General features: G+C 45.5%; 1 protein-coding gene across 5 annotated transcripts in view; it reads left to right on the top strand.

Annotated features, from left to right (window-relative positions):
- LOC119466438 (E3 ubiquitin-protein ligase wwp-1-like) overlaps positions 1-15,897 on the top strand; it is a 66,851-nt gene that overhangs the window by 37,608 nt on the left and 13,346 nt on the right. For all 5 annotated transcript variants that reach the window (XM_037726953.2, XM_049669918.1, XM_049669904.1 and 2 more), the window contains 5 exons: positions 2,992-3,087; positions 6,573-6,738; positions 14,701-14,755; positions 14,842-14,926; positions 15,006-15,116. In XM_037726953.2, coding sequence (XP_037582881.1) covers positions 2,992-3,087; positions 6,573-6,738; positions 14,701-14,755; positions 14,842-14,926; positions 15,006-15,116 — 513 coding nt within the window. The remainder of the gene's footprint in view (positions 1-2,991; positions 3,088-6,572; positions 6,739-14,700; positions 14,756-14,841; positions 14,927-15,005; positions 15,117-15,897) is intronic.

Below are 15,897 nucleotides of genomic sequence, written 5' to 3'. Positions count from 1 at the left end.
TTGCGACCCCTTTATAGTGGCAGCGTCTATCTCGGCTGAGCCTAGGGGACAGTGAATGCATTTAACATGTCCCGTCGAAAACACATATTTTTGGCGTGCCCTAGGAATATTTTTAAGCAATGACTGTAGCTCACGATGTCTCATTACGGTATTTACCCGAGTCTAATGCGAACTTTTTTTCCCCCCAAGAAAATTGAAACGCAAATTGCCCTTGCGGCGTATGTATGCTTTACTGCATAAAAAGGGGTGTATGCGGCGAAGCTTACTTAATGAACCCGGTCGTCATTGTGCAACACAGACTCTTGCCCATTTTTCTCGCTAAAAATTCTATGCACTTTAGATTTCAACTATGAAGGGCCCCTCACCAGGTCTTGCCATTTTGAGCTGACAAGTATTGGTGCATACAATGCGTGCTAACCATGGTGTCTACTAAGTATTACATTGCTACACGCTGCGGAAAGAGCTGAAATTTCAAACCAAATGCCATTTACCCTTGTCCTTGTGGGCGCCGTGCTCCCAGCCGGAAAGTGACGCGTATTGCGCAATTGCGCTACAACACTGTGCTGAGACGTCACTCTCAGAGACACGTGACTTCAAGAATCATTCAAGGCAACATTAGCGTTTTGTTTAATCTATTGCTTCAATAGACGAAGTTTAGAGAAATAATACAACATACAAACCGAATGTCTGCGTGTTCTTGTTTTACTTCACTGTCTCGCAAGAGAGATGTACTTGCGTTTCGTCTGCTTGTTCCCATGTCGTGTTGTCGCACGCGCACAGAACGAAACTTTCATTTACTACCATGTTCCAGCGCATGATCATGCTCTGTGATCTGCTTGCGTGTGCCTCAGTGTTTGTGTAGCACTGACTTAAACCACTAGTCAGGTGTTCTCGCAAAATTGTGCACTGCTCAAAACAAGACAAGCGCAACAGCTGAAGTGTGTCGCGCGGCAGAAAAAAACGAGAGATAAAAAAAAGAAAAAGAAGGCGTCGTGCGATCTTCCAGCTCCGGTATGGGAGAACTCGGGGAAGGGAATAATAGCTTGCATGGGCTAGACGGGGGCAAGTGGAGAGAATGTCTATGTTGGCGGTGATGCTCGTCGCCTGAAATCATGGGTTCGCACCACTGAAATATATCTATCTTGGCTATTAATCAACCAGTTTGAAAAATTATTGCGGTAGAACGCTCCCTAGAAGGCACATAACTTCCAGTGTATAACTGAAATTCGCTATGTGGCCTGGTGAGGGGCACTTTAAGAGCTTTAATATCATTTCTACATTCGTTTTCTGCTTTGGACACATAGAAAATGGGTGTGCATTTTATTCGGGGACATGTTAGAATCGGGCCACCACTGCCAAATGAATCAGTGGCGTGCCTTGGTATTTTCTCTGCGTCTTGTTTAATTCGACCTGCCAGTTAATTTGTTCAATTTTGTCGGTCCCGTCAGGGTTGAATTACATGTGAACTTCCTTCTTGGCACTACAACCATCAAGCTACAGAGAAACCTCCTTTGAGTTGATATTGGTTTGCTAGCCCAACCAAATGCTACTTGTTAATAACTTTCAAAGGAAATACAGTAAACCTTCCCTAATCAAAAGTTGTAAAACCGGAGAAAATTCTCGTTGTAAGCAGAATTTAAATAAATTTTGCATGTGAAGAGCATACTTGAATTATTTGTAAATAACGACCAGATTTAGGTCATAGACTACAACTTCAAGAACCTGCAAGTTGAAATTTCATCCAGATAAAACAGCCACTTTTCAAAGCATTATACTGATACCACAGACAATTCACCACAGCTTCCTAAAAACAGAGGGGAAGAGGGGGGGAAGGGGGCAAAATGGTAAAACATAAATGTTTTTGACAGTTTTTCAGGAGCTTCAGAAATGCTTGCACTGCTCAGGGTCATTTTTTTCTGTGGGCATACTTCCTGAACTACATATAAATTATCAGGGGTAAATTCTTGATTTATTGTTACCAGCACAAATTTTTCACTGGTCACATTAATAAATATGGCAAATCATTTCTAGGGAATCCCGCATATTGTGGGGATTGAGGTATGCTCCGGCACCATTGCACGGCCATTCACCGGTGTTGGCTGCTCGCGGAGCGCGGGTCTCTTACTCTCAGAGATAGCACTGGGCACGTACATGCTACCTCTCGTCTGCCGACACCTTTGTGACTAGGACTTGAGCTCGCACATGGTGCCTTTCCCGTGCAGTGAGCGTGTACTTTGTGCTGATCCTTTTTGGACTCTAAGCCGAAGAATGGTGCCTAGTGCTCGCGCGAGGTACCACGCCGAGCCGCACTTATCAGAGGCCCAAGGCGAAAAAGATTGCCACAGCCCTCGCGAGTTGACCCATTGGTTATCGCAAAAGCAAGTCGCATAGCCGCTGGGACTTTTCCTAGCGGTGTGTCCCATCTTGAGCCTGTGCTCTTGCAGCGTCATACTATAGGTGCCCCTGTCTATATTTTCGCCCTTGGTGCGGGACCCCTTTGGCTCCCGTGCTGCCCCGGGACTGGACGTTTGTGCAGTGTTGGGTGCCGCTGGCAACAATTGATATGAAGATACTACTGCTATGAAATACATGCTACCTGAGAATTGACTGTACGTCTGCGAGAACACTCACCAATGCACATGCTTGCTGAAAACCTGCTGCCACGGTGCTGTATATTGCCTTGTAGTGGCTGTAAAACAAGTTGTTTTCAAGTTCTAAAAAAAAAAATGATAACATTTTGTTCTCTTCCCCCCCCCCCCCCTTTTTTTTTTCTTTTTTTGGCTACTGTGTGGTCCTAGTGAAGTCTTGATGCTATATGGAGATTAAATTTGAGTAAGAATACTATGGAAGCTCATTAACTTCACACGTTTCAAAATTTTTCAGTGTTAATGCATGCAGTTAATGTGTGCAGCTATTCTGAAGAAAACATTGTCTGAATAGGGTACTTTGTATTTTGCTTTAGTGCCTTAAAGTCATTCTGTTCTGTCTTAGGTGGGAGGTGAGGTACGACCAGTTTAACCGCAAGTACTATGTGGACCACAACACACGGAGCACAACGTGGGAACGACCGCAGCCTTTGCCTCCTGGGTTAGTTCAGCTGTACATTTGCAGAGTTTTTTTTTTTTGTCCTAGGTGACTATACTGCTGTGCTTGACGAGGTCAAGTGGTTAGTCTAGGTATGGGTCACCATCCTGTTTGCAGTTGTGGAGTGAAGTGGGCATATAGTTCAGGAATGTTTTTAAGTGCACATTTACAATAGCAGAAGGGTTTATTGCCATTACTATTTCCTGTAATATATACATGCATATTTACCATTGTTGCAATCCACCATTGCAGCGTGCTGTGTCCCATTTACAGAATGAAGCATTAAAAACACCCTTTCAACGTGCACAATGGATGCTGGAAAAGCCAGTAGCCACCGCAGTATGCGAAAGGATGGGCCTGTGTCGTCCATGCACCCTCCATAAAACTAGGGGCTCAAGAACTTTTTCAACAACATATGCCCAATATTCTTAGCACTTTCTTGCAAGTAAAGTAGTGTCGTGGCCCCATTGGTAAAATAGCAGAATATAGCTGCTCATACATGTGAAACACTGCTGGCGCCACCTTCATGTTTGTGTTCATAATCTGAGTGCCTTACCGGAATGACTTGCTGGTGTCATGAGGAATGTTTGTTTGCCCGCTGCCTTAGCCCAGTGGCTGTGGCATTGCAATGCTGAGCTTGAGGTCGCAGGTTTGATCCCCTCCTTGATTGCTGCATTTCAATGGGGGTGAAATGCTAAAAACACTCCTGTATTTAGATTTGGGTGCATGTTAAAGAACCTAAGGTAATAAAATTTAATGGGAGTCCCCCACTACAGCGTTCCTCATAATCAGATTGTGGTTTTGGCACTGAAAACTCCATAATTTAATTAGTAAATAATAATTAGTCAGAAATGTTTCACTGCACGGCACAACTCTACTCTTCTGCAGCAGTAGTGTAGTACCTTCAGAAGCTGTTATTGGCTGCACAGTGCTCTTCCTCATGAAATATCAACCATGCAATCGATGTCTGTGCAAAGGTTGTAACATGTGTCATTTTGTCTACTTAGTTACAGCAAGGAGACGGTACACATAATTGAAGAGAGAGTCAGAGTCAGCTTATAGTACTGTAATTATTGAAAGCAGTTCATTTGAACTCTTGTTTAGGAAAAGGAACTTTGGCTTGGTGAGCAGATTGTATAAGTTGATCCCGGATATATCAAACTCGGATATATTATTGTTTACATCGGAACAGTTGTAAAATCCCCTTAAAATCCCACGTAAAAGTATAGCGATGTACTACACATACATTGAACTCCCCTTCACTATCACATTTGATATATCAAATGCTGTGCTGCACCCCTGCAAGTGCATTTGTCCTAATGGAAACGTAACCACTACTCACGTTGTCGGAAATCATGCAGACAAATTTAAAAGGGCATTGTTTAGCAGATGCTATCAAACAAGAGATTGAATCTGAAGCACCATACCTGCCATGAAGGAAAAATGAGCAAGGTGCTCTGTTTTTCTCGTTGCGCATATAGTTATTCGTGCAAACTGTGGCCATGCATTATCGGCAAAAGTAGATTGGCACTCTGCTTCAAAAATGCAAAAGGCCTCCCGATTCGGTACGCATTCCACAAGAAAGCGTAGATATGCGTTCCACAAAACGCGGAAAAATCATTGCAGCAGTGGCTGGCAGTACTCATCGCTGTGCGATTTGTGGGTCCGTGCTGAACGCTTTTCATTCAGGCTTGCACCGTTACACGTGATTAAGAATGGACTGGACTCTGATGTCCTCCAAGCTGAAAGCCACTTTCGAAACTACCAGCGTGTGTGTAGTGTCTGCAGTCGTCAACGCAGGACCCAGTGGGGAAGAACCAGGACTGAATGGACATACTGGCCGCGAGGCGTTGGAGTGCTGAGCAGAATGCAAGAAAACTTTTTAGGGTGTTTGAGAAGCGAGGACGACTGGTTCAAACAGAAAGTCGGTTCCAAATTCTAACACGACAGTCTGCCTGGTTCGTTTATTGCCCACGTATGACGATAGGCAATTTAAATAGTGTATTGTAACGGACACGTGGTCGGGCATGTTCAGGTGCAATTCGCAGTACAAGTGCGCTCGTGGCAGCAGGGCGTGTCTTCATACAGGCTAGTTTGCTTCTGTAAGGCGTCCATTTTTGCCTTGTCTTGAATAAAAATGCACAACAAAAACTTATACCCGACGACAACTTTCTGTGGCAGCACAGCGAAAGCTACATGCGTGTGTTCGCATGTTCGGAGCTTCTGCTCATGTTACTACATGAAGTAGTGCTTACATTGTGCTGACATTTAACAGGAGCAGGAAATTCATACATGGACGCCAGAAACTCAGAAAACTAGGAACCGCAAAAAAGGAAGTCCTTTTTCTTAGCAAGCTTTTTATTTGTTAATAAATATTGAAAAAAAAAAATGGTATGGTTTGTTTTACACTATGTAGCGTCCAGTTGCTTACATTCGCGGACTACATGCAGGTGCACAGTAAAAAAATGTGCGCTTCGGCTCTGTAGCTTTGTCTGCGCTGCCACAGAATGTTGTCGCCAAGTGTAGCTCTATGGCCTTGCAGCTTTACAAACCTATTAGGAACAATGCTTGGCACCTCCCATGGCAGTTCCCTTTCACTTGGGTAGCATCAACTGTCGAACGAGGTAACCCACATCTTGCAGTTACAAAGTTTGCTACGCTTAGCTGAAGCTTTGTGAGCTCGTGGAGCTTTGGTGTAACGAGGGGATCAACTAGGCATGCATTCCCTCAGTGCTTATTCACATAGGGAATGTTCACATTGTGCAAAGGAAAACCAAAATCTGAATAGCGTCGCAAATAAAAGATGGCATGATTAACATTTCTTTCATACCCCCCACCCACTTTCCTGAACGGGGTCTCAAAGCTCTATCATTGTTAGGAAAATCCTTGTCATAACTTTGGTTTGTACCAAAACCATGGCTCTGATATGGATGCTATACCACTACTGTGCAACTGCTTTGCACTGCAGTTGTATTGTGACCTTACTGTCTAAATTCACCGAACAGTTCTAATTACTCCTATTAGACGTAGCATAAAAAAAAATAGGAATTTTTTTTTTTTTTTTTTTTTTTTTTTTTTGTGATGGCAATTAAACCTCAGACTTAATACCACTGCAAAGACCAGAGGTGTAATTGATCACGTATTAGCAAGTGGCGCACAAAATTTGAAATTGGGAAGATGTGTATTGTAGTTTAGCTGCAATTTTCTTTTACTTGTTGTGATGGGCAGTGAGTCATTTCCAGCACATGAGAAGTGCCCTCGACAATGTAGCTGTTTTCACAGTAAATATATAGACTGATCAATTGTCATTGTGCACCAAAACACTGAAATGTCCGCATTCTGGTAGGTATTCATGAAGAAAATTCTGCAATTATTTAAGAACGGCATAGCGTGACAAGGTAATATTTCCACGCTACATTGTATACACAACTAGTTAATTGGCAGTCAAACAACTGCATATGCTTCTGGCACCTACTTTAATCTCGCAGTTGGGAGATGAGACGAGACAACAGGGGACGAGTGTATTACGTCGATCACAATACAAGGACAACCACATGGCAGAGGCCAACAGCTGAGAGTGTGCGCAACTATCAGCACTGGCAGTCAACCCAGGCTCAGGCCATGCAGCAGTGCCAGCAACGCTTCCTGTACCATGTGAGTATCTAACTGTCATACGCTTTTTAACATTTTTTCATGCTTTCTCAGTAGTACTCAATTGTTAGGGATAACATAAAACTGAATTACACACTTGAACACATAGTATTGAATTACTGTCAGTATTTACAAACTTACAGTAGAACCTCGTTCATACATTTTGGGGAAAAAATGCAAGAAAAAAAACGTACTAACCAGGAAAACGTACAATCCAAAGTGACTAAAAATTTTGACACTCAACTTCACATCTACATAAGGCAAAGCGTTGCGCGAATCGTTGCGGCATGAGACGCCAACCTGTGTCGAGCTGGTGGGGCTGTGGCGACCTGAGACAAGTTTTGTTGTTTTCTTATTCTGTAGTGTTTTAAGATGGCGACGGGAGACCGAAACAAAATTGAGCTGGTGGACGACATTGGAATATGATGGCTACGATGCCACCTGCAGCAGGGAATGGCGGCACATTTGGGTTATCGCCTGCTAAAAGCGTGCAGTATGCTACGTCCCACACGCTGTAAAGCAATTAGGTGAAGATGCTTATCACAATAGGGTTAGCCACGATAGCTGTGAATGCGGTGTGCGACGACCCAGGAGGAGATTTGCTGGTGCCTGAATAAGAAACTGAGTATTGCGGGTAAGCTGATGCGGCAGGGTGGCTACTGTTCTTGATCACATGCGCCTCGCGCCGTTTCTTGTTTACACAGCATCTAGCGGCCGGGAACGTATCATAGGATCGCAGTCTGCAGCAGGGAACGGTGGTGCAGTTGGGTTATCGCCTAATAAAAACGTGCAGTATGCTTCCAACGGCACCATGCACTGTGAAACGGGTGAAGATGCAGATAAAACAGGTGAAGACCCAGGAGGAGATTTGCTGGTGCCTGAATAAGAAACCGAGTGCTTGCCAGCGTTTTCGCGTGATATGGGCAGGCGAGTATTGCGGTGAAGCTGCCACGGCTGGCAGCTACTGTTCTCGATCGCACGCGCCTCGTGCATGTTCTTATTTACATGCGATCGAGTGGCCGGAAAACGTATCATACGATTGCAGTTTGGCAATGTACTGAACTTTGGTGCCGAAAGATTGTGTTTTCCAGGAATGTATGAACTGGTAAAAAATGAGCGTAACCTAATTCGGTCATTTTTTGTGTTCTCGATCGCGAACATTGATGCCGGGAAATCGTGCGTAACAGAATCGTATAGATGAGGTTCTACTGTATTCCCTTCAGTATTCTTCTTACAGCCTAATGTGGTGTAATTAAATATGCCACATTACATTTTCGTTAAAGGGACCCTGAAACGATTTTGACGATTTTGTACAAAGGTACTGAGTCGTTAGAGTAGGTCCTTCTGATCATTAATTGACGCATCTAAGTGCTCTGCGTAAAGCGTGTAATTTATTACAAGGTTTTAAAAAGGCACATCGCTACCGATCGCAGCACGCCACTCAGATTAAACTTAAGCCGCCCCTGATCATTTGACGCGATTTGACCATATCACGTCAGTAGGGCGAGCTATCCGATATGCTGCCCAGGGCACCACATCGATAATTTTTCCAACATCATGGTGAACAAATGTTGTTCGTAATAGTTGAAATGTTAGTTTATTTGTTAATATAAAAAGAAAGTAACAGAATGCACAAGGACAGTGTATCACTACCACATCACTACACTCTTGAAAGCACTTCCGGCACACAGCAAGTGTCGTCTGCTTGTGTTACAATGTGCTCCGTGTTGACGCGAACTGCGCGGTCTGTGTTGGTCTCAATCTGTCTTTTCGCAAGCATGGTACCATGGTTCACCCTCGCGTTGTGGGCTGCAAACGTAGCGATCGGCGACAAGTCAAGCTGCAACATCGTGTCCTTCTGCAAGGCAAACATTTGAGCGAAGTGGCTGCAGTGCTGGTTGTGGGTATCCGATCAGCACCGGCATTTAAAATAAGCGTTTGCGGCCGTCATTTCACATCGAAGGATTACTATACAGCACAGTAGTGATTCGCGTGTTTGGTATTCGGGTAAACGCAAGCGCAAGCTGACTGCACCGGTTATGGGATGAGCGGAGGTGCAAATGTGAACGGCCTGGGCGGTGCAGCCACAAGGTGGCACAGAGCTCAACCAGACACAGAACTAATATAGCAGTAATCAAGTGTATTCTACTTTGCCGCTAGTGTCAATTTTTGGAAGGAGCGTAATCATGAACACGTTGTTATTCTAGACGTTCAAAATGTTGTATATTTGGTTACAACAATATTAACTATTTGTTTGGCTGGATAAGCTCTGTGCCACCAGGTGGCTGAACCATGCAGAGCGACTTTAGACCGATCAGGCCGCTCACTCGGCTCACTTAAGTTTGCGCTGACTGAAGCTCCGTCATCACAGCAATAGTAATATGGAGGGGCTTTAGTTTACGCTTCCACCCATCCGTCAAAATGCCCAGCTCGACTGTGGTTACCGGACGCGCACGGCGCTGCAACCTAATGCTCGCAACGCACGCTGCTTCGAAGCTCTCGCTTGGGATCGAGGGCCTGGCAGCTGGCGGAGAGGTTGGAGAGGCTTCGCACCCTGGCTCCAAGAAAACCGGAAGTAGATAACACGACGTCATATCATGATGTAGAGCCAGTGAAGGCGGAGCTTAGGAGAAAAAGCATAGCTAGAGAGGAAGGTAACTTGTAATCGTCCGTAGGTCTCTTAATATGAGACGCTTCACACAAATTGTTGTGCGAATGTTTTACTGTAGCTGTACCCTACGCGTCTACAAAATTTGTCCGAACCGTTTCAGGGACCCTTTAACAGTTGCCTCACTTCAGCACATTCATCACAGTTGCTGCCAGTACGCGTAAGCCAAGAGCCATAATGGAGCCGCAACAAATTTTTCCGACCTTAATTCAGATTAAATTGGACTGAAAAAGATGCTTGAATTACCCTAATTTCTAATTATTAGATGGTTAAAGTGAAACATTTTTAATCACCTGGCTTTAGTGATTACCCCAGCTCCGAACTCATTTTTACTGCGGCAGCAGTGGGCTACAGTGGAGACCACCACCGTTGTATTTGTGGTGGTCATCGTCATCTTGAAACTAGGCTTGTGCAAATATCAATTTCTTGCGTCAAAGTGAAGTCAAAACAAGTAGGAATTAGTGTGAAATGATTTCGAAGCGAATAGGTCGAATAGGGGTGGGATATGCATGATACTTTGACATAAGAGCCAGATGTTGACAATGCTAAGTTGGTTCTTTACTTGCAAAAAAGGAAGCGGTTTCATCTCTGGAGTCAGTTGGTTTTGAAAATGCCCTTGCTCATATATCTTCAAGCAAAAAATACAGGTTAAACATTTCTTGCAACTCCAGTAGCACAAGTTCTGTTTTATTTGCCATGTATTGAGAGTGAAGCTTAGGATAAAGAGGTGGGCCTGACAGTGACAGCATAATGTCATAATGATGCCAACGGCATAACGGAAAGTGCGCACAGGCATGCCAAACCCAGTTTAGAGGTTTTAACTGCTGTCGCAGTAAATTTTATGAACAAACGTTAAACCGCATTAGCGTACCTTTACTTAGTGAAGAAATTCATTAGCTAGCCCGGTCTGTATATTGCTTAAAATCTACACGAAAACTGTAACCCTTGTTATCTCGTGAAAATGATTCGCACTCGCAACCTGTCCGGAGAACTTGCTTGAAACTTCCACAGATTTGGGCCCACCGTACACTCACTGAACTGTATTATACTGTATTTATTTTAATTCAGTTAAACCTCGATAAAACGAACTCAGTAAAATTGGCACTTTACTTCGTCATAACAAAATTTCGTTATGTTAAAATTCAATCTTTTGTGCAAATAATACATTCGCCGACGGAATTTTCTTACACAAAAGGGGCTGTAAAATTTTCTGAATGGTAGGGTTATTGGAATTAAAAAATGCCGATGAGAAAAACACTGTTTTGTTGAATATGAGAGTCAGCGACCAAAATTATGGTTTTGTTCTGTTTCGGCGATATCTTCACATCAGGGGTAGAAGCAAAGCCTGCGACGCTTTCGCGTCCACTCCGCCACCACGGCTGACAGTGTTGCCCACAGTGGGACAATGCTATCAGGAAGAACACAGGCAGAGGGGAGCGAGCGCTTAGTCTGCCTCTTGCTTCAATATGTCTCTGAAACTCGAGAATACATGGACCTCCAATACTACACGTGTGGCGAGACAGCAGACATATAGCCACGGCCATCTCAGCTCATCTTTGCACTCGCCGCAAATTACCATATTTTTCTGCGTATAACCCACACTCCCATTTACAACAGCGGCGAAAGAAAAAAAAAACTGCATACAATGCTCAAATCTGCAAGAACAGTCGATTCACGGATGCACGGCTTGTCCACATCGTATCTTCGGCCATCGGCTCTGTTCTGCCCCCTTTTTTGCGATGCTGATAAAGCTGGATTCAGGCAATGGTCATGACTGCGGGCGAATGAGTCACGTGACATCTGATGTAAATTGGATCACTTCGCAGGCGCGGCTACCATTCACACGACATAGGATGACAGTGCGGATGGAGCAACCCTTGTATGGGCATCGATGGGGGAGCAAACGTAATCGAGCTGAAAATCCCAATGGTGATTTCGCTTTCCGCCGTATCGCGAAGCACTTCGCTTGGACCGAGGGAGAGCCACGGGAACAGGTGACGATATGAGTTTCCCGATGCCACGTGCACTATTCGCTATACTCAAGATGGCGACTCGTAAAGAGGAGGAGCATAGACTACCATGAAGGAGGGGCGAAGGGAGCTTCAACACACAGCGGTGGGGAGAGGCTGGTGTTCCCTAGGAAATAATGAAACTAAATGGCAGAGAACTTTGCCTCGAGGTGTGCATGCGCTGCACTGCCATGAAGCCACACGGCAGTGCAGCAAAATCCAGGTTGATTTCGTGTATAACCTGCCGGACCCCAGCTTTACTGCTAATTAAAAAAATTTTTGTTGCGGGTTATACGCGCAAAAATATGCGACCTCCAAGACAGGGTGTGTGGGCCACGTATGCGGTCAGCCGCACTGGCAGCCATGTTCAGCTACAGCCGGGCTAGAGGGACTCATGACCCCACCCCCACCTTCTCGCTCTTGCGGGAAGACTACGCACGTCAGGCTACCATATTTTTTTCAGCTTCCCCTCGCACCCACAGCATATATCTCGCAGGGCATGATAGGGTCTTATCGCACTTGGAATTTATACTAAACATGACAGCGAGAGCGTCTAGCTACTACGCTGCTCTGCTTCGGCCGCTGCACTCTGTTGCGTAGCACGCAATTTGAGAGGGGCATTTGCAAGCAGCCACATGTAATTCAACCATTTGGCAGTCTACGTCCATGGCAGTTTCCTCTATATTCCTTTGCGGCAGCAGTTAAGTTTTGTTATATTAGAATAGGGTAACAACATGCTTTGTTATACAGTTAAACCTGGATATAACGAAGTTGACCAATTCCCGAGAAACTTCGCTATATGCAGGTTAGGCACGAAAATTAGAAAAAGAAACGCTTACTGTATTTACTCGATTTTAATGCCCCCTCGATTGTAACGTGCGCCTCTTTTCCGTTTTCGTCAAAGCAGTCATCCTTGAAATGTCACGCCAGGTACTGGATGTGTGTACGTGTCTCGTTTCGCACAAGCGTGAGGCATCGGAAACGAAGAGGGAGCGTCACGATGGCGTCGTATCGTCATATAGTGTTACAGTAGAACCCCGCTATTATGTTCCCGGGTGCTGCGTTTTCCCAGCTGTTACGTCGTTTTCGGCCGGTCCCGGCACAGCTCCCATAGAACCCAATGCATTGGTAACCCCGCTGTTGCGTCGCAACTGTGGGACCGTTCCCGCATCATACGTTGCGAACTTCCACCCTGCGCCGGCCCGAGCGGCCATTTTGACTTTTCATGTCGCTTGGCTTGGTGGCTTGACGATGGCATTGGCCGCCCAAAGTGCCAGGGGCGACAACTATGACGTATTTTCGGTTTCTGCCACCAAAAGTATGGCCTTTGACATTCGTATTTGCAATCTAAAGATGGTGTCTATGACGCGTTGCGGCCCTAAAATTGGTTTTGGCTCATAGATGTCCCGTATAAAGTCCAAGGGCGATAACGCAGTCGCCGCGCGCCGTATGCTGTATCTGCGAGTGAAAACGTGCAAGGGGAGCCTACGACTGCGGCTAAATCTCGTGCGCGGAAGAAAGAAAAGCAGGGAGGAAGCGCACCTTCTTCTGTTGCGCTCGAGGCACTGGCGAGGGAGCGAGGGGGGAGGGATAGTGGGTGGCGTTGTACTGTACTCTGGCATCAACTGCGTACTGCGCGGCGGGTCGCGCGGGCCGTATCTTGAAAGCAATCTGCGTTGGGCCAGAGTCTAGGCAGTGTAGGTGCGTAGGCGGCTCGTAGCTTTGTGTGTGCTGTGTGTTCTCGGCGCTCAGTTTGCGCTAACGCGATAGACAACAGCACAAAGGTCACTTCGCTCGCTTCTGCAGCGGTGCTTCCACACGCCGCCAGCGCTTGACAGCGCGTGTCTGCGCTCATCGAGTGTGATGTGTCACAGCGTCTGCCAGCGCGTCGGCAACATCAACTGGAAAAGGAGAGTGCCGGTTGGCGGCCTAGGCCAGTTGCATGCAAGCGGCAGGATCAGGTTTGAATGAAGGGAGGGGGAAAGGTCATGCCCGCGGCCGCAAGATCGCCGGGTCGAGGGATGCAGGCCTGCCTCGCACGCACATGTGCGCTTGCTTCGCATTCCGTCGCGGCGTAGAAGGTGCTTCAGGTTGCTGCTCGCGCAAAAATGACAAAATTTGGGGCGAAATCTCTAGGTTGTTGGCGGATAAAATTCGTTATTTCGAGGAGGTCTCCCACTGCCACTTCGTTACGTAGAGGTCTCAAATACATGCGCTTCTATGGAGTAACAGTGGGGAATAGGAAAACTTTGTTATATCCAGGAATTCGTTATATGGAGGTTCGTTATAAGCAGGTTTAACTGTACGAACGCTTAGACTAGTCTAAGCAGATTGCCTTCTTTCATTCCACTATGTTTGTTGGCTAGTCGTTTGAGTAGCCGCATGATTTGAGATGTTATATCGTCTAATTTACGTATGGTGTATTGTAGCCTCGTAAAGGTTTGTAAAGGGTCGGAGAATACGCGAACGACAGAAATTGAGCTCGGGGCGATGATGTTCACGACACGACTTGAGCACGTAGAGTCCGAAAATCGAAAAAAAAAAAAAAAAAAGCGTTCGCATTCAAAATATTGTTTGCCGTCTTACATTAACTTTATGGGGCAGCTCTAATAATCGAGCTTGTGCAAAATATTGGTCGGCGACGCTGATCGGAAAGCCACTAAAAAGTTTTTCCCTTGATTGTTTTCATGAATGTCAGTTTTTCTTTTTGTTTCTTCTCACCAAGTTTTGTGGAATAATGGCCATATTTAATTGGCACATCCAGTATATAACTTAATAGTGGTTTCCGAGGAACGCATATGGCGTTCCTTTGTCGGGTGTATGACATTTTTTTTTTTTTTTTCCTTTAGAACTTTCCTCCACCTTGTGGACTTCCAGAGAACTAATTTGCTCTTATGTAATAGTGTTCTGCAAAGTCAAATAAAAACATATTTTCTTGATTTGTCTGTATTTCACTCATGTTGAGCCTTAGTGTGCTCCAAAACTCATATCTTCTGCTCCAAAATGAACCACTCCTGCTTCAAACCTGCTCCAATGTGCTAATTTTGGTTCTCCCAGAGCTGCTCTGAAACTCCCTTGGCCGCTTCCATCTCTCTATTGTTGAAAACCTGAAATCCTGGTCCCTGCGAGGGACCAGGATTTCCATCGCAAACTTCATTGGTCTGCAACTTTTTGTTGTAAAATGTTCCTATCGATCTAATGCTTGCAATGCTGAAACATGTACACATTCACTTGTATGCCTTGAGCACTCTGATCATGGTCTCCATCCATTTCCCTTTTTCTTTTCAGACACCAGTCCAGGTGGATGACGATGATCCACTGGGGCCTTTGCCTGAAGGGTGGGGTATGTAAAGAACTTCGTAGCCCACATTCCTCCTCCTTGTTGTTGTGAAATATTTTTCAAACGGATTTTTGTTTATATTTCAACAGAGAAAAGGATTGACCCAAACAATCGTGTGTACTTTGTGAACCACAAAAACAAAACAACGCAGTGGGAAGACCCACGTACCCAAGGGTGAGTGACATCTTCTTTTCCAACTTTTCGTGAACAGCTGTTCATAGTGATTGACATTTGATTTTCTTTCATTATGCAGAAAGGAAGAGCCCCTCCCTCCTGGTTGGGAAATCAAGTACACAGCAAACAGAGTACGCTACTTCGTGGACCACAATTCCAAGACAACAACATTCAAAGATCCTCGGCCATCGTACGTTGAATGTTTCACATGCATCCATCGCAAACTATGTTACAGAGGGAGGTTGTTGAAGAAAACTCCTTGTTCCTGCTTCTGCGGGGAAACCCTTTTTAAGGTGCTCTGTGGCAGCCTTTTAATGCTACTACTTTTGCTCCAAATCTTGTAGGTCACAAGTGCCAATGGGGATACGTCCCGGCACTCGCATGCACCATGGCTACTGTATACTTGCTTGACATGTGGCATCATTCAAGCTTGAGGAGATAATGGACTAGGATGTGCACACTTGTTTAACATTTATTATTTTAGCAACCAACACCTTGAACAGGCCAGCTAGTTAAAACAGTGTAGACCGCTTATGACGTAAGTCGCCGTAGTCGCGAGTATATCCGTACCCGCAGTATAAGCGGTACCGTACTATAACCAAAACAACGATTTTATTGCGATAGCAATTATATGGACACTTCAGGCGCATTTCTGCTTTCGCCGTTATTGTGAGGTTCCGCATAAAGTCCGAGGGCGATAAAAGCATCGCGGTGCGCCGTATGCTGTATGTGCGAGGGTAAGCCGGCGATCGCGGCTCAATCTCGCGCATGCAAGGGAGGAAAGCGGGAAGGAAGCGCGCCGTCTTTCGTCGCGCGCAAGGCACGGGGGAGAAAGGGGGAAGGGAAGGGAGGAGGAGGAGCCTCTACTCCAAACGGCCTCGCGCACCTGCTGGGGCTGCTGTATCTTGAAAGCCATCTGCCGTGCGCTGTGTTTTCGCGGCTTAGTTGATGTTGATGCAAGACGCAGCATG

This window comes from Dermacentor silvarum, chromosome 1, assembly GCF_013339745.2.
Source record: "Dermacentor silvarum isolate Dsil-2018 chromosome 1, BIME_Dsil_1.4, whole genome shotgun sequence".
NCBI lineage: Eukaryota > Metazoa > Arthropoda > Arachnida > Ixodida > Ixodidae > Dermacentor > Dermacentor silvarum.
The sequence above is the reverse complement of the archived record's forward strand: the minus strand, read 5'-3'. Positions and strand labels throughout refer to the sequence as shown.